The sequence below is a fragment of the Abramis brama genome (assembly GCF_963993115.1).
Source record: "Abramis brama genome assembly, chromosome: 4".
Classification (NCBI taxonomy): Eukaryota; Metazoa; Chordata; class Actinopteri; order Cypriniformes; family Leuciscidae; genus Abramis; species Abramis brama.
The window spans coordinates 34,894,541-34,919,030 of NC_139966.1; the positions used below are offsets into that span (position 1 = coordinate 34,894,541).

General features: G+C 35.9%; 1 protein-coding gene across 2 annotated transcripts; it reads right to left on the minus strand.

The window, feature by feature from the left end:
• Window positions 1-4,561: 4,561 nt before the first annotated feature.
• On the minus strand, window positions 4,562-23,489 carry LOC311080648 (shaker-related potassium channel tsha2). Of its 2 annotated transcripts, none has more exons than XM_084110723.1 (2): window positions 21,545-23,489; window positions 4,562-9,988 (listed from the first exon to the last, which is right to left on the minus strand). In XM_084110723.1, exon 1 carries the CDS (start codon window positions 23,029-23,031, stop codon window positions 21,595-21,597), a length of 1,437 nt encoding a protein of 478 aa, XP_083966849.1. In that variant the 5' UTR covers window positions 23,032-23,489; the 3' UTR covers window positions 4,562-9,988; window positions 21,545-21,594. The 2 variants fall into 2 exon arrangements, with proteins under 2 accessions (XP_083966849.1, XP_083966848.1); XM_084110722.1 differs by having other exon boundaries at window positions 20,046-23,489.
• Between the last annotated feature and the right edge of the window lie 1,001 nt (window positions 23,490-24,490).

Sequence of the window (24,490 nt, forward strand, 5' to 3'; positions counted from 1 at the left end):
AAAAATTAATCATCACAAAATAATAATTATAAAAGGGGTTGTTCCAATTATGGATGGTGATTGTCTGAGACCTTGTTCTCCTCAGCATCATGGAGAGAGTTATGATGACAGACTTGACACAACGTTGGCTGATTAGTTTGCTAGCTGTCTTCTTTACTGTCCATTTCTTTTTTCTTTCACATTCTTCCTGTCCATACGGCGAGATTTTGCGTCACTTCCGGCCGTAGCTGTATACCTTCTAGCCACAACCAGCTTTCTGTGCACTTGCTTCAGATGTGTGCGCTCAGAAAACCATGTATTAGAAGTTTAGACTGATATGGCTTTAAAACACATGCAGATAAATAAACTTTTATGATGATGAAGAAGAACTGCAATGTCACATGAGCGTGACCGACTATCCGAGGCCTGAGCTGTAAACGCTCTGCACTCTTCTGGAAATTAAAAGGTACAAAAGCTGTCACTGGGGCTGTACCTTTTTAAAAGGTACATTTTTGTACCTAAAGGGTGCATATTGGTACCTTAATGGTACATATTAGTACCTAAAAGGGACAAATTAGTACCTAAAAGGAACAAATTAGTACCTAAAAGGAACAAAAGTGTACCTTTTGAAAAGGTACAGCCCCAGTGACAGCTTTCGTACCTTTTTTTCTGAGAGTGAAGCGGGGTGGGGAGCAGCAGCTCATTTACATTTAAAGATCCATGCATGAAAAGAGCATGTTTTTCCTTCCACTCAAAAATGGTCATTTACAACATGGTATTATAAATGATCTGTGGGGTATTTTGCAGTAGCACCTCACTGCAGTACACGAGATCCAGGGGGCAGAGTTGGATCCAGATCTAAGGGGTGGAGATTGGTGGGTTTAGGGGTGGGTTTAGGGATCAGGGGGGTGGAGATGGGTAGGTTTAGGTATATGTAAGGTGGGAGGACTTGGATCTGGATCCAACTCCTCCCCCTGGATTTCATGTTCTGCAGTGAGGACCATCTCGTATTTTGAGCTGAAACTTCACAGACACATTCTGGGGACACCTGAGACTTATATTACATCTTATAGGTCCCCTTTAAAACAAAAGTCCAAAAGAGGCTTGGTGCTGGGTGGAACCAGAGGCAGAGACAGGACTTAAAATAGGCTGGGATCAGGGAATCCAGGATTTTGCACTTCACGGGTAGGATAATGGTTCGTACTCTGTTCCATAATATCCACTTCCACCAACACACCCTCAGCAAGACTCACGGGCATGTGGAGGTGTTGGCTGGGTTCCGGTTCTGGGTCAATGGGGTTTGTGGGTGAACACATCATTAACAGACACACTTAATTCAGGCAATGTACTAGATTCTCCATCTCAGTCAAGTCCAGCAGGCCATAATAATTTCCTTCTATCCAATATATAGATGTTATGGTGGTATCATCTAGACCGGTGTGCTGGGCCAACAAACAGAAGCTGACAGAATATTCCAAAAAAGGTAGCCCGTCATGGGCAAGAGGATTAAACGTTGCTGCTAGATCCATGTTTGAAGGTTCTGTCTTTCTGTTACACCCGGATGACGAGGAGATAAAATAAAGCGGGATCTAATTGCAACAAAGTATTTATTTTACAAACTCAAAATAAAACAAAGAAATTTGAATATCAAAACACTTGAACAGAAAAACAACTTAATGCGATGAAGACCGAACAAAGACTAACAGAAAACAGGCTCAATATACAACATACCAACACAATCCAATTAACGAAACGAGTGACAGGTGCAGTGAATTTGACAATCAATGAACAGCCATGGAAACAAAACACTAATACAGGCAAAAGAGCAGGAATCAAAATAATAATGCAAAATAAGTCCAACTCAAACACAATCCAGATGTGACAACACTAAACTTGGGCAAGATATTTATCTGATAAAATTATTTGCCAAAAAAGGCAAACTACAGCTACAGGTTTTATTTTACTAGAAAAAAAAAATTTTTTATTTTAAAATGACCATACAGTGTAATTATACATTTAAGTACTGAGTAATAATAATTAACTACATGCACTTACTATAGGATTGGGGTTTGATTTAGGGTTAGTTGCATATACTGTAATTATGCATAATTTATAGTTAGTACTACAGTAACTACATGTACTTGTAACAAGAACACTGAAAGTGTCCCAAAGTGTTCACAGGAAAAAAACATTACATTGACTACAGCATAATCAGTTATTCATATAACAAATTCATGCACATTTTTAAATCTTTCTCTACAATTGTCACCTGATGCAAAAAAGAAGGAATTTAAGTAGTTAATCTTAGACTTTATAAGAATAAGAATGTTTTGGACATGTTGCTGTAATGACAAATCCAAGTCCTAAATGTAGGAGATCAGACACAAATAGTATTCAAAGGTATTTATTGCATACATTCTGTATGTTTATGATTCAAATATATATATTACCTCAAGTATACAACATACTCTCTAAGACAACATATTTAGCAAAATTACTGCACGCCATACATTTACATCACCAGCTAGATATTTAATTCATCGCCCTGCTGGGTAAGAAGACTAGACAGAAGACACTACTGAACATTTTGACAGATTCCTGATAGAAACTTAACTCACTCAAGGTCTCTGATGTATTTTTACATGATAAAATTCCTAATGATTCATTACAGTAGCAGCAAGAACATGATAGCAGACAATAGTTAGTACAGGAACTACTCATACACTTCACACTGGACATATCAGACATCTTTTTTTACAGTGTTAACAGAGTGCTAAGGCTCTTCAGATGGACACCAGCTGCATTACACAAAAACACATGCAGTATGAAAACACACAGGAGTGGACAATCTGACATCTTTGAAGCTCAACATTGTGTCCTAACCAGACGCAACATATCATACATGCTATCTCTGCATGGTTTGTATTTGTTCTGCATCATGCAGGGTAACCCCGCCCACAGTGAAATCTCAATGGTTTAAAATCCTGCTTTCACATAGACATCAACTATGGTCTGATTGGTTACGAGTCCGACTATGTCGCATCATGCATTGTTGCTTTCAGAAAATATGAGAACTGAAAATATCTTAAGCCGCAATTGGTTAGCACTGTTTGTTTATTGAACTCTAACTTTTGGTGAATTTAACTAGATCTATTGTCATGTGGGTTTATGCTAAATGCATTCTGTTGCCATTTTAGATGCTCCTGAAAACCAAATACACATCACCAAATGTATTGATTTAAATGAAAATTCTGAGTTAAAGGGTAACTCTCGCCAAAATTTAACCTAGACTCTTTTTGTTAATCTAGCCGAGTCAAACTTTCGTGTAAAAGCATAATTAGAATGGAAACGCCACTTTTAAGATTTAACGTATTTTCGTTTTAGGTCAAAATGCCTTTTGAATGGGAGTGCATGGGGCACTTCTATACGGAAGAGGATTAGGGCCAAGCAATAATAAAAAAATAAAACCATCTTGAGATTAAAGTCATTATAATTCGAGATTAAACTCGTTAAATTTCGAGAAAAAAAGTGGAAATATAATCTTGAGAATAAACTCAATAAATATCGATAATAAAGTCGTTGTGTTTCGAGAAAAAAAGTCGAAATGAAATGTAGAGAATAACGCATTCGACCATTGTTCATTGCATAGCCTACTGATATCAACCTCATCGAGGTTTCGTGGTTTCCCAGGATACCATAAGACGCATTATTAATCGTTGTTGGTTGTGTACGCCTCCATCCACATAACGACTGTAACCATCTATACAGCCATTAATGGCAATGCCGTATGGTTTTAATTTATCATAGCTGTCCATATGCCAGAGTGCATTTGGGCCAGCGCAAGTGTAGCCTACTCTCCTTCGTCAAAATTCCACACCTTGAGGATCAACAAGTTTAATAATGCGTCTTATGGTATCCTGGGAAAACACGAAACCTTGATGAATTTCATATTGGACAAAAGCGAGTACATCGCGCAAATTGGACTGATTTTTTCTTCTAAAAAGACCTAGCCAACCTAGACCTAAGAATGTTCTATTCTTTGTTATACTGAAAGAAAGTCTAAAATATAGCTTGACTAAGTGATCCAACTCTGCCATGTCCTCTATCAGTAGGCTATGCAATGAACACTGATCGAATGCGTTATTCTCTACATTTCATTTCGACTTTTTTTCTCGAAACACAACGACTTTATTTCTCAAAATTTAATGAGTTTATTCTCATGATTATTTCGACTTTTTTTCTCGAAATTTAACAAGTTTTTTTCTCGAAACAAAACGACTTTATTCTCGAAATTTAATGTTTATTCTCAAGATTGTATTTCGACTTTTTTCTCGAAATTTAACAAGTTTTTTTCTCGAAACACAACGACTTTATTCTCGAAATGTAATGAGTTTATTCTCAATATTGTATTTCGACTTTTTTCTCGAAATTTAACGAGTTTTTTCTCGAAACACAACGACTTTATTCTCGATATTTAATGAGTTTATTCTCAAGATTGTATTTCGACTTTTTTTCTCGAAATTTAACGAGTTTAATCTCGCATTATAATGACTTTAATCTCGAGATGGTTTTATTTTTTTATTATTGCCTGGCCCTAATCCTCTTCCGCACTTCTATGATAGCATCAAAATCGCTATTTTTTAAGAAGGCTCGACACTACATAAAACTGTGCTCGAAGTATCACCAGGGCACATGAACTTGAGCATTGACTACATTGTTTGTGTACACAAACTTTACTAAAAAGAAAGGTTTTGTACGACTCACTTTATCAGTTAGTGTTTCCGGTGGCTGGAATTTTGTCAGTCAAAAGTAGTCGATCTCTGAATGCAACGTAACATGAGGAGAGTAAAGATGGAAAGCTCCTAAAGCTTGTTTCCATATAAATTCACGGATAATTTTTTATCTAAGTTATCATACTTTTCATTGAAATTACAAGTTCATGACATTTCCTCATATGGAGTCAGATTAACTAAAAGAGCCTAGGTTCAATTTTGGCTAAAGTTACCCTTTAAATACAAGCTCAACAGAATTTATGGCATAATGTTGATTATTAAAAAAAAAAAAAAAATTAGACATCCCAAAAATCTAGGTTATTTGGCCCCATTCACTTCCATTGTAAGTGCCTCACTGTGACCAAGAAAAAGAAATAGTCTTTTATGTGTGCGGTTCTGGTAAACCCTACATTAATGGACAATATGTCCCCACAAAGATGCCAATATCCAAAATCCTTGTCCTTATGAGGACATTTTTTGGTCCCCATGAGGAAAACAGCTTATAAATTATACTAAATGTAAAAATGCAATAAAAGTGTTCTGTGATGGGTTGTGTTTAGGGTTAGGGGATATAATGTACAGTATAATAATCAGTATGTCTATGGAAAGTCCCCATAAAACATGAAAACCCAACGTGTGTGTGTTTGTGTGTGTACGAGTAATCGACATTATGTCTTAAGTGCTGTCAATAGAGTTTAACTTGCACTAAACCTGGAAATTTTCTTTAACTGCAAAAAGAGTGAGTTCATGAATGAAGGGATTCTTTGCTCTTGCACAAATTCAAAAATGTTGACGAGAAGAGTCTTTGTACTGGCATTGCTGAAAAGTTGAAACATGGGAATCAATCTTAGAAACACAGGATGTTACATGATCGTATATGAAGAATATTACAATCCCAGGAAGACTTTGAGTGCAATACATTCATATTACAGTAAGAAACAATGACATCATTTTCTCAATCTAGAATGGTTAGCATTTTCAGTTTTAAACACTAATGATATTATACATGATATAAGGCACTAGTAAAGAAAGACATTTATATGAACAACCAGTTAAAATCATGTGCAAAGCAACAATGATAATTCAGTCATTGTATTCATACAATTTATCATGCATTATTGCTTACTATGAACAAATAACAGATGGATATAGTACTAAACTGTGCAACGCTTTGCCCATATTTAATTATTTCTCACAACATTTCATAAATATATATTCATCTTATGTAATGGAGTGCTTGAGAATATGTTTCCCTTCTTTGCATAAACACTACTTCATTTAAGATGCCATATATAAATAAGGTGGTATTAAAGGAACATGTCCGAAATGTGTTTTTTTGCTTTGCACACAGTATAGTTACATGTACATGCAGTCAACAGTCAGCAGAGATATGACATAACATCTATGTACTATATAGCATGGAAATCACATGTGCTGATATCAGAGATGTGTAGGGAATGATATGAGCGTTATGAACGGAGAGTCACGTTTGAAGAATCATGCCATGATGTCATGGTTTACTAAACCCAGCAGCCTGTGTAAATATGTGACACTCTGCAAAACTGACAACACATCAACGTCAGCAGCATCCATAACCACAGGATAGAAGACACCAGGCTAATTGTGATATTTTTTTGGGGTTAAATGCCTAAAATAAGGTCCGTAGTAAACAAACCATTTTACAAGTGAATTAATATACTAATCTTATGATTTTTAGAGAAAAGGTAAGCATGAAGGTCTAGCCCTAAACACAGTCACTGGGGGGTAAGCAGATCATATGAAAACGTTTGCATGAGATTGCACAAATTCATATGCGTTAGCCACCAATTTGCAAAAATGTATATGAATTGCTATGAGATTATGTTGGGTCAAAGGTTTTTTTCACATTTAATTCTAAACTCATCTACACTCTAGTCTGCTTTTACAGCCTCATTGTGTTTATAATCGTGCTCTTGCAAACTATTTTAACCCAAACTTTCAGGAGTTTAATTTATTTATTATTTTTATTTTATTTTTTATAAAGACTGAAATAGTTGTCAGAAGTTATGCTACCATGGTGCAGTTTGTTTGTAGCCTACATTTAGCATTTTACTTATGCCGATTGTATTTAGACTTCAAAATACTTAAAAGCCGTGTCCATTTGTTGGTCACAAGGCATTTTTTCTGTAGTAATCAAAAAGCTAATGGAAAAATCCTATTGGGTTTGTGTACGAGTTGACCTACAAAAATACATCATCATTGCAGCACTCTACAGATAAATAACTAGAATAAGAAAGTGCAGTAAATCTAGACTAAAACCATTTAAATAACAAACCAGTGTGTTTGTGATAACAATGATTAAAATAATATGGTCACAAATACCAGTTTGCAATATAAGTATCAAAACTAAATGTTTATGCAGCTAAAATAACTGAAAGCGACTGACCCCAGAAGCATCGACACAGTTAAAAATGTTAAAAAGTAAAAAATGGCTGTGCCTGCTCTTACATTCAAAATAAGGTGGATACTACTTTTGTTATTTTTAAATGAGTTAAATAATTTTTACTAAACAGTCTTAGCTGATGAGTTCAACAGTAGTCAACTAGAAAATATCTATGAAATAATGTATATTATAAATTCTAAAATTCTAATTCTTGTTTCCTAACTAGTGTTACAAACCATGGCAATATCCAGGATGGTAGCTGCTAGCAGCAGTGTTAGCATCTGTCATTTATGTTAACAAAGTCAACAACTTAGCTTGGCTTGAATTCAAAGGGATCCAAACTTATAAAAAAAAATACTAAATAGGCCTACCTCAAAATCTTAGAATAAATGTCACTCTGGCTTATTTGTGACTGTGTCACAGTTGTTTCTGGTGTCCCCTACCCTGGGGCCTCTTTTCAGATCATTGCAGTTTGGTAATGATAAAATGATTGTGTTAGTAAGTAAATGTTTGTATCACAGCTCAATATCCAGCCCGATCTCACGGCAATTCGTACGTATTTTACGAGTTGCCCAATTCGTATGAATTTGGACGAATTACCTACCCCTGACCCCGCCTCTAATCCTACCCATCACTGGGGTTTAGACAAATCGTACAAATTCGTACGAGTGAGGTAATACGAATCCGTATGATTAGCCACCGTGTACTTACTCGTACGAATTAGCCACCTCGTACTTACTCGTACGAATTGGTCGTGAGATAGCGTTGCAATATCACATCTAGTCACTGGGCATCAGTGAACATGAAAACCACCATGTTTAAAACAAATTAATAAAGCTGTTTTGCGCATGTTATATTGACATGATTATATCAACACACAAATATGAAATGATGGACCAAAAGTAATATTGATTTACAATTCACAAATGATTTGCTCAATGCCTTTTTAATGATTGTTTATATATAAAAGTTTAAACTGTGTTGTACTACAAATTCTGAGAACCATTTTGAGTGATGACAGTGATTAAGTTCATTAAAATAAACTGTCCACAAAAATGAATCAATGCCAGTCATTACTGCTCTGTCTGTCCTATTTTTATCCAACAGGAATGTCCAATTTAGATGCAGAGAACAGATGATACATGTTTATTTATCTAAACAAGCTTGTAAATGAAATGAAAGAGAAAATAATGGCAGTGTAAAGAAATCATTATCGAGCATCTTGAAGCTTCCACATGGAAGACCCCGGAGCATTGAAGCTTTCAGATGCACAGAGACAAGCCAAATGATGTCCTGGATGCTGGACATTCATTTGACATGATGCAGACATTCATACTGTATGTATGTGAGGTGAGAAGTCAGCATTTCAGGAGTTAAAATGGATGCAGTACATTTGTGCTTGTGAACAGACATCTTCATTTAAATAGGTTTATATACATTTCATCTAGGGAAATATAATGTCATACAATCAGTATCATGATCATCATACGTAAGCTCTGTCACATTGCAACTTCCCATTTTTTACCTAGGCCTAATAAAATATATTTATATTTTTCAACTTCTTAGTCCTACACATCGCTATTATCAGAAAACAGGCTTAATACATTACAATCAATTTAATTCTGTTGAAGGGCATGTTAGGATGAATTTTTACTTGCTATCTAGATTATAGATTATTAGTTAGTGTCATATTTCTCCTGGACTTCAAGCATTGAGTACAAAACCAGGACGGACAAAGCCAGAACAACACACATCCAACAATAAGGGGAAATTCAACATACTGTTTGCTCGAGTTGTTTCCAGAAATAAGGCTTGTGATCTGCTTGACGTAACTCAACACAGAGAGGTAAGCACACAGTAAAACAGAGAGGTAGATGCTTTCAGTGATGGGCGATTCTGAAACTATAACATAATCATAAAAGAATTAAAGACACAAACCTGCAGCAACATTTGTGCTTCAGTGTTTGTACTGCATAAAAGGAAAGGTGCCATAATCATGACAGAATTTCTACGTCTACACATTTCCTTTTCACTTTAGGCAAAATTATACTGAGTGAAAATAGAAAGAATATTGAAAATGATTTAGCAAAATTTTAAAAAGCTAGAAAAATAACCTGTCACCAGTTTAACCGATTCCATTTTTATATAAAACCTAAAATACTTTAAAAAATAGATATTTAACAATGTTAACCTCAACAGTCAAGTAATTTGTTGTCATTGGTAGTTGTTCCCGCTGACTACTGAGTTTGTTGACCGAAACAATAAATAAAATAAAATAAAAAGATAAATTAACAAAATAATCAAGATTTATTCCATGCCCAACTTTCTATGCATGCCATAATATGTTTTGGTATAGCACATGATCTGTAATGCAATGAAATAGGCCTACTGCTGGTCTGAAGACATATATGTATACATATTCACGTGTACGCACAAACTCACACACACCCGTCCCAATAGCAATGTTGTTGTTTTGGGGGCAAAAAAACATCAGGAAGCATCTCACAAATTGCTTGTGCATGTAATCTGTGATTTCAAGTAAATTGTTTCTACCTCAATGCGCTTCAAAGCATCTTCTTTATCTTTATCACAATATCACTTTGTCCATGTTTCCTTGCGGTTAGATTCCACATTAGACAACGTGATCCTTTTGAGGCGTTGTACATAATTCCTTAGATAGGAAAAAAATGAATGCTTTTTAAATGCGAACGTGGAGTTTGTGTTGTCCCATGTAGTGCTGCTCTGGTGATGGTTCATATTGTGCAGCTTATATATGCAGATCTGTGGGATGGAAAATCCATGTTCATGACTGTACCTGTAAATCAAAAGAGAACAGAACTCTTATCCAAATCAAAGTATATTGACAGAAGCACATTTCATTTACATTTACTAAAGGAATCCAATATTTCATTGACATTATGACACTTGTTTAGGGGGTAAAGTTTAGCTCACACAGGTCAACCAGAATTTTGTATTATTTTTTTATTATTTTTTATTAATAGAATTATTTATTTAAGTAAAAGATGTTAAAAGCTGTAGCTGCTATTTTATTTCAGCACGACTGGAACCCCAAGAAACCAGGACCAGGACCAAAACAGTTAATATATTAATATAGGGTTTCCTAAAGTGGGATTTATAGTGTAAAAATACAAGCAACACTTTATTTCAATGGTCAAAATAAAAATGAAATGCGTCAATCCTACATTAAATCTACTGTTTTATATTATATTATCTTTTTCATTTCATTCAGTATTTACACTAAATAATTGAAAAAATAGGAAGTTAAATGGGAAGCAGTAACAACACTGACAGTAACATCATGTTCAGTAATGGCAGCACTGACAATAAAACCACTGGCAGTAACGGCACCAATAGTAACACCATGACAGTAATAACATCTACAGTAAAACCTTCAATAGCAACACTACTATTATCAATACAATTATCAATTTCTATCATTCAAATTAGTTAAATTCAGAGGTGGACAGTAACGAAGTACATTTACTTGAGTACAGTACTTAACTACACTTTTTGAGTATCTGTACTTTACTTGAGTATTGTTTTTTTCAGGAAACATTTTACTTTAACTTCACTACATTTGAAAGACAAATATCGTACTTTTTACTCCACTACATTTTTATCAAAGTCCTTGAGTAGAAAGTAGTAAAAAAAAAAATCATCTCTAAAACGTGATTGTTTTTTGGTTTTTTTTGCAGGTGACAGACAGCCTATCAGTAATCACTCTTATACACGACACACATGTCGTGAAGTTCAGCGATTTCCCATCATTTTCTTTGAACACTATTCAACTGGTGGCAAAATGGATGAAAACAGATCCTCATGCAAATAGGTCTTTCTGTTATGATGTTTGTTAAAGCAGTATTTATTTTGGGCAGTTTTACAGCTATGGTTTTGTAGCTGGGTTTTAAAGCAGGTTAGATTTTTGAAGACCACTTGATTCAAATGTGCATAAGAGGATACACATAGATGTGTACTTCTTTTGTTGGGGTGGTAGGAGTGTTAAATAAAAAAATTAAGATGATTATGGCTGTCTTTTTTTGTCAATTCAGTTGTTTAATTTCTATAGGTTTTATAACATTCTAAAAGCTCTTAATTCCACAGATACTACTAACTGGTAGGTGTATTTACTAGGTTGCTTCAGAGGCATAAGATACTGTAAGTATTACATATAACAATGCAACAATAATAAAACAATGCATTGACATTAACTTTTTACTTTTTATACTTAAAGGGGTGGTTGATTATGATTTCACTTTTCTAACTTTAGTTAGTGTGTAATGTTGCTGTTTGAGCATAAACAACATCTGCAAAGTTACAACGCTCAAAGTTCAAAGCAAAGGGAGATATTTGCTTTTAAAGAAATCGCTTTTTAAGGACTACAACAAACGGCTGGTAGAGACTACAGGAGCTTCCTCACGGGTTAGTGACATCACTAACCCTAACATTTACATCAATGCTAATCAATGACTAGAAGATAACTACACATCAGCTGCATAAATTCATCAACTAACCATTCAGAAATGTTTTGTTGTTTCTAGATGTTGTCACTTCTTCTTGAGTCTCTCCATCATTGTCTGAATCCGGTTTGAACATAAAAGGCTAAAAGTTTTTGAAATTTTCAGTGCATGTGCGTGTGTGAGCGCAAGCTGTTGAAGCTCCGCCCCCTGTGCCAGGAGCAGCAGTTCATTTGCATTTAAAGGAACAGACACAAAAACGGTGCCTTTTTGATCACCCTCAAAAAGTAAAAATTTTAACATACTATATAAAAATATCTGTGGGGTATTTTGAGCTAAAACTTCACATACACACTCTGGGACATCAGAGACTTATTTTACATCTTGTGAAAAGGCCATTATACCACCCCTTTAAGTACTTCTGTACTTTTACTTAAGTAAAAAATTGGTCTTTACAACTTTTACTTGTAAAGGAGTAATATTTGACCAGAAATATCTGTACTTTCACTCAAGTAAAGAAGTTATGTACTTTGTCCACCTTTGGTTAAATGATTGTTAGGCTGTGTAAACTAGGTCACCCGATGCACTTGTTACATCATAAGACCATAATTTTACACCATAATGTAATATAACATTAACTACGCTAATATAAATCTCTCTGTTTATCACAAGGTTTACCATAGTCAGCCGGATCCGGGCCGACGACAACGCAGCCTTAAAGTGTCAGCAGAGTTTGTGTCAACTAGACTCTCCCCTGTGAAGGGGTCATTGACACGAAAGCTAGTGTCAAGTCAAGTCACCTTCATTTATATAGCGGTTTTAACCATATGAATTGTTTTGTGCACAGGCGTGTAGTCCTTCTTTACAAATCAACCCTCAACAAACTACTTGTCAAACTACAAAATACAGAATTATTTATCGCGTCTGCGTAGTCACGTGGTGACTCTGTACAGATAAGAACGACAACGTTCGACTGAGCCTGGTTTCTGTCACCTGATTTTTGGTTCCTTGCCACATTCGCCTCTAGCTTGCTTAGTTGGGGACACTTAATATTCAACAATATTTTAACGATCTGACTGCATTGACACCATTATATGAGAACAGAACTGAGCTGAGAACCCCTAGCGTAGAACCCTCTGCACTAGCCGAACACATTTAGAAATGTGCCATCTTTGCTTGTGACTTGTGGGCACTAAGTTATGGACTTTTTTAAAGCAAATTACCTGAACCACTAATGCTATGTGGCTAATGGCTCTAGAGCCGCAGAAACAGAGTCCTGCACAGTTCCGATTTTGTAAATCCGCACCCGCCCATACCCGCAGTGTTTAAAACCGCATCCGACCCGTTTTCCGACAGCAGCACTAATTAAAATCCGCACCCAACCCGACCCGCTTAAAATAGAACCAACACCTGACCCGCACCCGACATAAAATCAGTTTAGCCTATCACATTATATACACACTTACAAAAATGCTGGAAAAACAAAATACAAACAGAATGCAAAAAATACAAGGCTTGTGCTAATACAAAAAATCGCTCACCGTGTACTGCCTCAAAGGGTCTAATATCATTGCATACAAAGTTCACAGAGACAGCCTGGTTATGGTGTCCTTCGCATCTCTACGAGGCACCTTCAGTTCTTTCCCCTTTGAAAAATACTGTTCGATAGAACTGCTTGGTTTGTTTCCACAGTTATCTGTAGAATGACCCAGCTATATTTGCCTTTCTTCTGTGTGCTGTATCACAAATCTTTCTTAACCTGAGTATCTAGATGGGAAAGTCTCAAATTCTAGAGTATATCAGAGAGTTGAGTTTGATAGTTTGTCCTTTCTCATGCCCTTGGGAGTGCAAATCTGAACCCATATGTTCTCTCATAGTTTTAGGATCTCAAATCCTGTATCACAAAATTTCTCTCTTCTTTTCTTTTTTGATTTCATCAACATACATTGATGAAAATTGACATCTGAAATGATTATTTCATAATGTCCTTTACAAAATCAAGAAATTTATATATAAATAAAATAAAATAGTTAGCTAAGCTTAGACTAGTCTTTTAAGTTAGTCATCTCATTTATTTTCTTCAAGATGGGTCATATTTTTTTTTAAGTCAGTTACATAAAAAGGTAGATTGGTCTAATTTGAATCCAAATAGTAAGACTTATTAGCCCTAACTAATTGCTAGTTGGTCAGACTAGTTCTTAAGACACAGACTGTGTCCGAAATCTCCCCCTATAGCTTTAAATAGGGCAGAATTTGAGGGCACAGCCATTTGTTACGGTGTCCAAAACCATAGTGGACGTTATCAAGTGCACTATAAAAACATGATATAACATTCAATCCCACAATGCACTGCAACAATGGCTGTACAACTGATGTATGCTCAATGGCTAGAGAATATGAATTTTGAATGGATTATTAAACAGCAAGCAAGCACAAACTATGCTAAAGCGCAGTGTTGGGCAGTAGCGTAGCTACAAGTAGTGACACTACTAGTTTAACTACATTTCTCAGTAGCGTGGTGGTAGCGTTGCTGTTTTCTGAATCAAATAGCTTTTCAGTAGCAAAGCTCTTTTATTGATCAAGTAGTGCGGTAGCATCCACACTAGCTACATTTCCCCAAGCATTTCTAAAGCTCAAAACTCAAATCGGAAACACAACTGCTAAGTATCACTGATCCTGGATCAGTAAGTGACGGTGACGTCTTCTTCGTGTTTCACGGCGGTTGGTAACCATAGGGCCATATGATTTCATTCCCACGATGCAGAAAACACGGACAGAATCGCGGAATCCAGGCATAAAAACGGAATTTACTGTATATATATATATATATATATATATATATATATATATATATATATATATTTCACGGAATTTGTCAGATCTAGGATGAAAAGTAGGTCAGTAAACTTAAATAAAATTGTGATATAGACTAGTGTCTGTTAATATATAATCGTATAAAGACTATTTAAATAGGAATCATGCATGTTCTGCGTATCTCATTGAATGAATGTCGCAGGCGCGCGGTTTCATTTACCACACACACACACTGAGGCGATGTTTTCAGCCTTTATGAGGACATGAATGCATGAACTTCATTTACACAGCCGCTCTGAGAATCACTTCAGCAGCATTTTACCGCTTCATTTGAGAAAAACTATTGTCATATCATAAAAACACAGAGAGACTCAAAGGTCTACACGGCAACCCGTCAAAATAAAAGGTTGATTTAATCTTTGAAGAAAGTTTTGCTTTAATCATTACATCATATATATTTTAAATAATTGGTTATTAAAATTTTATTAAACCATTAAAATGGAATCAAGAAAACTATAAAAAGAAAACAGAATTTGGTAAAAAAAAAAAAATGTCAGTGCCCTTAACATTTTTAATAAATTACTGTTAAATTGTACAAGTTTCTTGATTTCAATTAATTAGACATGCTTTTTGGTTACTAAAATTTAATTTAACCATTAAAATGGGAGTCTAAACTCCCATGGAACAGAAAAAAACAACAACAAAAAACAAAAAAAACGGATTTGAGAGGGCCCTACAACCAGCTTTTTGGTGCATTACTGTCACCTTCTGCTCCGGACGGTGACATCACGTACCAAACCTTGGGCTGACACGTGAGAAATTTACTTGATGGAAAGATGCACACACTCTCGACACCTGGTTTTGTTATGGTTCTGGTTTTGTTCTTTTTTTGTTGCCAAATTGGTTTGGAACAGTTGTTGAATAAAAAATTAAACTGACAAATGATGCCTGCCTGTCTGTTTGACTGACAGTTTTATTGATCACTGGGATAGCAATGACTTGGAATGAAAAATTCATAAAAATTTACTCACTTGTTTTCATTCAGTCCTTCAAGTGTACTATATTAGTGGAGTAATGTAGGGAATAGTGAATGAGGATATAGGGGGCAATTTCAGACACAGCCACAGTCTTAACTTAATGGCTATGTTTATGCAACTGGCCTTAGGAGTTCAATTAGGAAATTTAAGTAGCTTTTATAAATGTGCCTTAGAAAAAAACATTACTGGTTACTTCAGTTACATTACTTCAGACAAAACAATGGCTTTCAGTTAAAACAGCTCAAACATGCATTTTAGTATGGGACTAAGCTTAAGCCTTGTCTGTGAATCCGGGCACAAGTTTGATTTATAAGTTCAGAGGAAACCCTAACTAGGATGTCTTAGAAATATCAACACTGTGCTGCCGTGCAACTATGTCAATATCACGCCTTTGAAAGCCAGAGCTGTTTCTTTTGCACTGCAACAACAACTGCAGTGAGTCACAAAGTCACGCTGACCTATACAACACCTGTGAGCTGTAACACAAGCCAATAGCACGAGTGCCACACATGACAACAGCATTATGCAGTCGCTCTTAACTGTGTCTTGCTCATCATATTTTCCAGCAGAAAAAAAAAACTCTGTTCCTGTCAGTGTTCATTCAGATCCTGAGACAGATTCATATTTTGGAATATTTTGGCCACACAGACGGGCCGCGGCTGCTTAAAGGGATAGTTCACCCAAAAATGAAAATTCTGCCAGTAATTACTCACCCTCATGTTGTTCCAACCCCGTAAGACTTTTGTTCATCTTCGGAACACAAATTAAGATATTTTTTATTAAATCTGAGAGCTGTCTCACTCCTCCATAGGCTTCTATGTAACTGAAACTTGCCGGCCCAGAAAGTTAGTGAAGACAATGTTTAAAATAGTCCAAGTGACTACAGTGGCTCAACTATACAGTAAGTTTTTCAAGCGACGAGAATACTTTTTGTGCGCAAAAAACCCCAAAAATAACGACTTTATTCAACTATTCATTTTCTTCTGTGTGGGCAAGCGTGCCGCACAAGCCCTGAAAAGTGAAGACAAAACGTTCCCCAGCTCTACAGCGCCCCACAATTTTCCAATGTAAATCTGTGGTGAAAAATGGAACTGCAGCACCCCTCTTATAGAGATCCACTGGGGCAGATTTCAGGCTGCCCCGCTTATTTTCACGTTACGTAAACCTCGCTCCAAACCAAGACAATATCAATCCACTTCAGCTATGTGTTTGCATCAGGTCAGTAACTAGTTTGGCATGTCTGTTCTTCCTATGTGGAGTAACATATCAAATAAATGAAAGTATAAATCTTTTAGTTGAAACGTGCTCATGTGAATTAAGGCAATTCCAAGAGTGTTCTATGCGTGTGTCTGTGTGTAATTAATTACTAAATAATCAAAATAACGAAGTTACTAAATAACGAAAAGTAAGGAATTACTCTTAATTTTTCTGTAATTTAATTTCTTCCGATGTAATTGCATTAAACACTGAATAGACTATAGAACAATTCTATATAAAAACAATAGTGGACTTAACATCAAATTTTAATGTTAATGTTTTTAATATAACCTTCTCACTTTACACACTTTGGTCAGTTAAAGAATAATTTATGCAATTTACATATTGTTTATTTAAAAGAATTAAAAGTGCAGTTTCATGTCTATCCTTGTATTATTCAACTGGTTGAAGGAGGGGTGATATGAGATTTATAAAGTAATTAGTAATAAGTAATCCAATACTTTTGAAATTGAGTAATTAGCACAGTAATCACATTACACTGTTGAAAATGTAATTAGTAGCAAGTAATTAATTACTTTTTTAGAGTAACTTACCCAACACTGCTTGTCAAGTAACATTAGAGCGCCACCCTCAGGCTGAATAACGCAACCCCTACCAAAAGTGTGTCTGCTTGTTTTCAGCGATTGTAATATAAAACTAACAAAATGTTTATCATAAACCACCGCTAAGACCCAGAATAAATCCCAACATAAATGTACGGTCAGAAGCCGCTACTGGTTTTAGGGCCAATATTCCTGGGCCATGAGGACGTATATGAGAGTCACATGACGGCCACTGATCAACTGTAAGTGCCAAAGCTTCCTGGATTATGAAAGTATCCACAGCTTGAAATAACATGACCTTTGCCGAAGTGAATGTGACAGTGTTTGTGTAAAATCTATAAGCAGAACACACATTACAATATGACATGGTGGGTTTCTCTACGTCACTCTTATTTCTATCTTTCCATGTGACCAGACCAGCATTCCCTCATAAAACATTAAACACATCTGGACAATGCAACACACCAATATTAAAGTGGGTCAGGAAAATATATATATTATATTTTAATAATATCTGTTTTCATTCCTGTCAAGGAATTCAAGCTCACTTAATATGTATTGATAAACAGTATTTATGCATTGCACTGATTATTATTGAAATAATATCTCCATTTAATTTAATAATGAATCTGCATGTTTTGGAGAAAGACGTACAAACTCTTTCACAATGTCTCTCTATGGAACTAGTTTGTGAGGGATCTCTGGTTGGATTGATACATGAGAACACATTTGGATGTTCCCCAATGCATTCCATGATAACTTTATGCCATATTAACCTTACGTATCAGAGATATCACAGACATTTACGCAACATTAGATGCAATATTATATTATAGTAGTTAGAATTTTTAGATAATGTGGAAAAAATGACTAAAAAATTAAATCTGAAATCATTAAACGTTATTGGACACTGACTGTATCGTTCACATTGTCTATTGTAAAATATAAACTCTAGCCTCACCAGCAAACACTTAATCTAAACCGTTCCTTGAATCGTATGCTTTAGTTTAAGGTCAAATATTACAGAAAGGATATTGACAAAAGGGATAAAAACAAGCACATACCGCCCCCTAGTGTGAACAAAGAGCACAGACAGAAAGTCTGCATTATCATTTGTTGTTATTATAGATCTAGAACGAATAATTATTGGTTTGTAATCTGCATTATGTAACTCTTTTTTGATAACTATATTTATAGACCTGTGTCACATTGCTGTGTAATTGAATTGAAATGTGCTTCTTGTTTCCTACATGAAAAACAGGAAACAATGGTATAGGATGTGATGTTATAGCATATAATAATACAGTACATAGTTTGTTTTTCTTAACCAATAAAACAAAAGAGGTGTCTTTCAAAATAATTCACTTGTTTCACTAATAATTCACTTGCACTTTTTGTGGTAGTTCTGTTGTTAATTTTTTTTTTTTTTTTTTTTTTTTTCATCTACTAGAAAGCAAGATATTTCAGGATTTATAATGGCTGTGAATTGTATTGGAAGGATATACTGTGGTGCTTTGTTGGTCAATCTAAGAAAGGACAATTTTGCGTAACAAATCTGATCCTGTTGCTTGCCAAATTCACATTCACAGAACCAAATATTCTAATTCTATACCTCTCTTTTTTATGAAGGAATTTGAGCAATAACCCATACTATATCCTCCTGGGACCCAGGAATAGACTTTTGTCCTCTGTAATGGAAATTATATTTTAGTGAATTTCTCTGACACCATGCATGTCACAGTTTTATTCTGGATGTCCTGTAAAGAGCACATTCAGTGATTTTAAGAGATACCAAATGTTTGGAGGTTCCACCACGAAAACAACTTTTCCTTGGTCTTTAAAAATGACAAACATTAATTTAGTGATTAAATGTAGCACTCTTATGGAAATATGATAATATATGGTAATTATCATTTAAAATCAGACTACTTTTAAAATTGTATTTCATAAATCAACATCTCAGGAAAATGTTATGGGGGTTCAAATCAAAATATGACTTTCTGTTACAGAACAGGGCATTGATTTCATACATGTCCACAGTAGAGGACACCAGGACTTAAATCATGTTTATCGGGCATTTTGGGAGATACAAAAAGTGAATAGGGAAATAAAATTATCATTTTATTAAAATTAAAATGTAAATTATTACATCAATATTCCTATGAAATATTAGATATTATTATTAAAATGTTGCCAATTATTACTCCCATTATTACACTCAGGAGGATATCAATTACATTGCCTAAACACAAAAAGTTTCCAAAATATCTGTTTGCAGGTCTTTTTCTGTTTTTAGTGACATGTTATTCTAAAAATGTGTCAATATTTCCAGTTTATATTATTTGTTATCGCCTGTTTTTTTTTTGTTTTTTGTTTTTCTCATTTTATTTTGTTTCTTACTGTTATTTGTAATGGCCTGTATCAGGGGTCTCCAACCCTGGTCCTGGAGGCTTCAGTTCCAACACTTTTTACCTGTTATTTTCAAATCATGTTGAACACCTTGATAAACTGCTTCAGGTGTGTTTGATTAGATTTGGAGCTACACTGAATGGGTCTACTTAATAATAATTGTATATAAACCTAAAAGTATTTCATTCATATTTATTAGAAAAATATTGGCATTAGAACTATTACAATTATACATATTCCTCACAAATGGCTAATTCTAAAATGGACACTTTAGCACACATGCACAAAATTATGTTTGGTTGTGCAGTGTTACATACCTCATCCTGTCTGAACTCTTCTTGTTATTGTGAAAATCCCATTTAAAGGAGCAGAAAGTTAGAAGAACTTGATGATGTGGTGTGTGAATTTTCATTTAGTCCGTTATTTGACGTATATATGACGTTGCAAGAGTTGATAATCCAGCCAATAGGCAGATGGGGGTTTTCTTCCTCACAGTGACATTATAGCGAATCCCTTTTTGAGCTGAATTCGTGATTCTTGATGCTGTTGCAGAGCAGAAATGTAGACGCGTCACCATTGTGTGTGTTGTGGGTTACGTCCTTTAGATCGTTATTGTATTCACATGTGATACATTGGATGAGCCTCTGTAGCTTAGTTTAGTCTGACTAGGCCTGATAAGAAGGTAACCCTGACTATCTGAGGGTTTATAATTGAAATTATTTATGATAGAATGTCGTTGTTTTATAATAAAAGCACCAGAAACCATATTTTATGAGAGTAAATTAAGGAAACAATAATAGCCCAATGTCTCCAGAACCGTCTGGAAAGTTGCTATGGAAACACATTTAGTCTCCTTAAGGTTGCGGTTTTCACCTCTGTCCACTAGATGACGCTATCGTATTGTTAAAAAACAACAACTCGTGCCCAGATTTGAGCGCACATTGTTGGAATCGAGCCTCTGCTCATGCATTCCATGCGCATCTGTTGATGATATGAAGAAATAAAGAAGCTTACGTCAAAAATAATGCTGATCATTAAAAGTATATCCCTGCAGTGCTTCTAACATAGTGCGAATTCCTATTTCCAAGTAATTTTAAGATACCATAACATTTCAATGCTAATTTTCAATGGCACCGACACAACCTGAAAATAAAGTATGTCCCTAAAAATTATTAATAATCTCAAATCTGGTTTGCTCTTCTACTGATCATTCTCAATTAAAGCACAGAAATATGTGTTTCTCAGATTTCCAAATTAATCGTTAGACATTAAATAGCAAGCTTAAAAAAATAAAAATAATAATAACAATAACAACAGTAAATGAGCTGGGGTAAGTCATTTTCCAAATGACCTTGCAGTTGAACTGTCCTCGTTAGAAAAAATAAAAATAAAAAATAACAACAAGATTTAGCAAGATCTATGTATGTATTTTGGTCCTACTATTTTTCTCCAAATAAGCAAATTGGATGTAAACTTTATCGCACTGTCACCGAATTTGTTGAAAAACCAACGGATTACGCACCAATGAATTTATGTCTACGAATAAAGTGCTACACGTTGATTTAATTGGGCTTGCTAATAATAACATACGTTATGTTTTTTCCTATTTGTTTATTTTATTTTTGCGCCTACAGCTAGCCTACGTATATCGCGCTTCGATGATCGGCGATCACAACAATGGAAGACAGTTTGGAAAACAATCGAACAATCACATTATAGCTAAAATCCGCTGTCGTAGATTCCAAAAGAAGTCCGTGTTCCACGCAGATCATCGGACATCTACTCAAGCCAGCGCAAGGGATGAGGATGTACTCACAGTCACAGAGAAAGGTGCGCTTCTTTGGGTCTATAATTGGCTTTCAACATTCATACATCAGTAAGCTTCCCTGCGTATGCTTTACGCGGGCTGCAGTTGGTGTATTTGACTGAATCCCCATCCTCTGAATCCTGATAGTCTGATTTGGAAAGGGACGCTTTGCTGTCGCTCCTTTTAAATTCCTCAAACGAGGGTTGCTGCTGGCCACACGTTACATGCGTGTATTGCATCTGCTCCCCGTGTTCGGTCTCCCTGTGGTAAAAGTAATTGAAATTGGACACGATGACGGGCACTGGTAGAGCAATGGTGAGCACACCAGCGATGGCACATAAAGAGCCCACTATTTTGCCACCGATGGTGACTGGGCACATGTCCCCGTAGCCTACAGTTGTCATGGAAACCACTGCCCACCAGAAGGCATCGGGGATGCTGCTGAACCCCGAATCGGGGTCGTCTGTCTCGGCGAAATACACGGCGCTGGAGAACAGTATAACTCCAATGAAAAGGAAGAATATGAGGAGACCCAGTTCCCGCATGCTTGCTTGAAGGGTCTTTCCCAGGATCTGAAGCCCCTTTGAGTGTCTGGAGAGCTTGAATATGCGGAACACCCGCACCAAGCGTATGACCCTCAGGATGGCCAGAGACATCGCTTGCTGGCCGTTGCCCTGATGCTCGGCCAACTCCAGACCCAAGGTGATGAAGTAGGGAATAATGGCCACTATGTCGATTGTGTTCATGATATTCTTAAAGAAGGCTGGTTTGCTCGGGCACGCGAGAAACCTCACGAGCAGTTCAAAGGAGAACCAGATGATACAAAGGGTCTCCACGATAAAGAAGGGGTCTGTGAATGGATTGGGCTTCTTTAAACTGGCAGTTCCGTTTAATGCGAGGGGCTCCTCGTGCATTTTCCCGTCCTCCCTAAACTCAGGTAAAGTCTCCAAGCAAAATATGACAATTGATATCAGAATGACGAGCACTGAGACTATTGCGATGCCCCTCGCGGGTCCAGAGCTCTCGGGATACTCGAACAGCAGCCAAACCTGCCTCTGGAACTCGTTTACTGGCAAAGGTCGCTCTTCCTCCTTGATGAAGCCCTCGTCCTCCTTAAAATTCTCAATGACTTCTTCTCCCAACTCGTAGAATTTGATTTCCTCCATAAATATGTCCACGGGAACATTGACGGGTCTCCTCAGCCTGCCTCCAGACTGGTAGAAGTAGAGAATGGCATCAAAACTCGGTCGGTTCCTGTCAAAGAAGTACTCGTTCCTCAGAGGGTCGAAGAAGCGCATTCTTTTCCTGGGGTCACCGAGTAAGGTGGCAGGGAATTGCGCCAGGGTTTTCAGTTGGGTTTCGAAGCGCAGTCCGGAGATGTTGATGACCACCCGCTCACAACACTCCTGGTCTGCCCGTTCATGTTCGTAAACATCTTGGGACAGGACTGTCAATGCCACAGTCTCGTCGAGGTTCTCCCCGGGCACCACAGTCATGTTTGTCCCCTCAAAAGGGCGAGTCGTTTTCGCGCCCCGGTCCTCGCGCTGTTCGTGGAAAATGGTCCAAGCACTTGTAGAGCGGCGCGTGTCGCGTCACTTCGCGCGCATTTTCCTCACAGAGGTGTCTCCTCATTCCCTCCCCAAGATGAGGCTGGCAGTCTGGACGATTGGCTGTCACATTCACAGCATTTTAAGCAGCAATGCCCTCCCTCGCTCGCTACGAGCTCTATGGCAAGCCGTAGCAGCATTTAAACAAATTAATATTATATGTTACAGGTGCTTTATTTTAATTAGTCTATTGTTAGGAGTCTAATTGAAACTACATATGTCAGCTTCTCTAGTAACTATTCAAGATGTGTGTTTATGATTTTTTTTTTTACAATATTTCTACTTGAGTAGGCCTATAAATGTTTATGTTGACTTTTACACTAAATAAATACTTACTGATTTGCCAACCCTCCCAACCCTGCTGTTACTTTTGCAACTGCAAACCACAGAACTAGCACAACTGCACATACAGGTATAAGCTGTACACTGGAAAACATGTTTGTAATTGTTAACATAAAAATACTGTAAAAGTACAATGAAAACATGTTAATTGGTTAAATGTAAGTTATCGTATATGGGTCAATGACGTATAAGGATTTTCAACAGGCCAATTTTAAAATACAAAAAAAACAAAAAAACAATACTTGTTGCAATTGTTCAAACATTAAGGATGCTGTGTACACCTAAATTCATTTTAAAAATTTAATTTAAGTGATTTTAGTGTTTTTTCATCTAGATGAATTGTCCGTAGCCTTTAAAAATGTCATGTGGTGCGACCGTGATTTATCTTAAAATTAATTAATTTCCTTAACATGCTTAAACATTTTTTGACAAGTTTTTAGTAATTAAAGTGTTTAGAAACCAAGTATTTGCATTTCTTTTGAGTTTTTGTAAATAATAATCTCATTTTTTTGTTCTATAATTTCTGAGTTGCCTTCTTAAATCTAGTTAACAGACTTATTTTTCCTGTAAATCACATAAAACTGATAGAAATGTTTTAAAAATATAATTTACTAAAGCATATGTATCAGTGATTCATATTTCAGCCACAGAAATAAGATATTTTATTTTAAATTTAATACAGTGATTGCTTTTATTGGTCGCACCACATGATAAGTGGTCGCTCCAAATGACACGAAGACCTTATATAGTTAAAAATCTATTTAAAGAGATCAATGAACAATACATTTTATACAAAAAAATTGATTTAAACCAGATTTTATACAAATTTCACAGAATTTTCCTGAACATAAACATTTTATAAAAAATTTTTTTTATAAAAATCACATCACAAACACAAGTGCACCATTTAATTTAACTTGACTTAGAATTTCTTTCTAACAAATAATAATGTTATAGATATAAATTATTTCATAAAAGTATTGTATACAGGTAACATTTGGGGTCA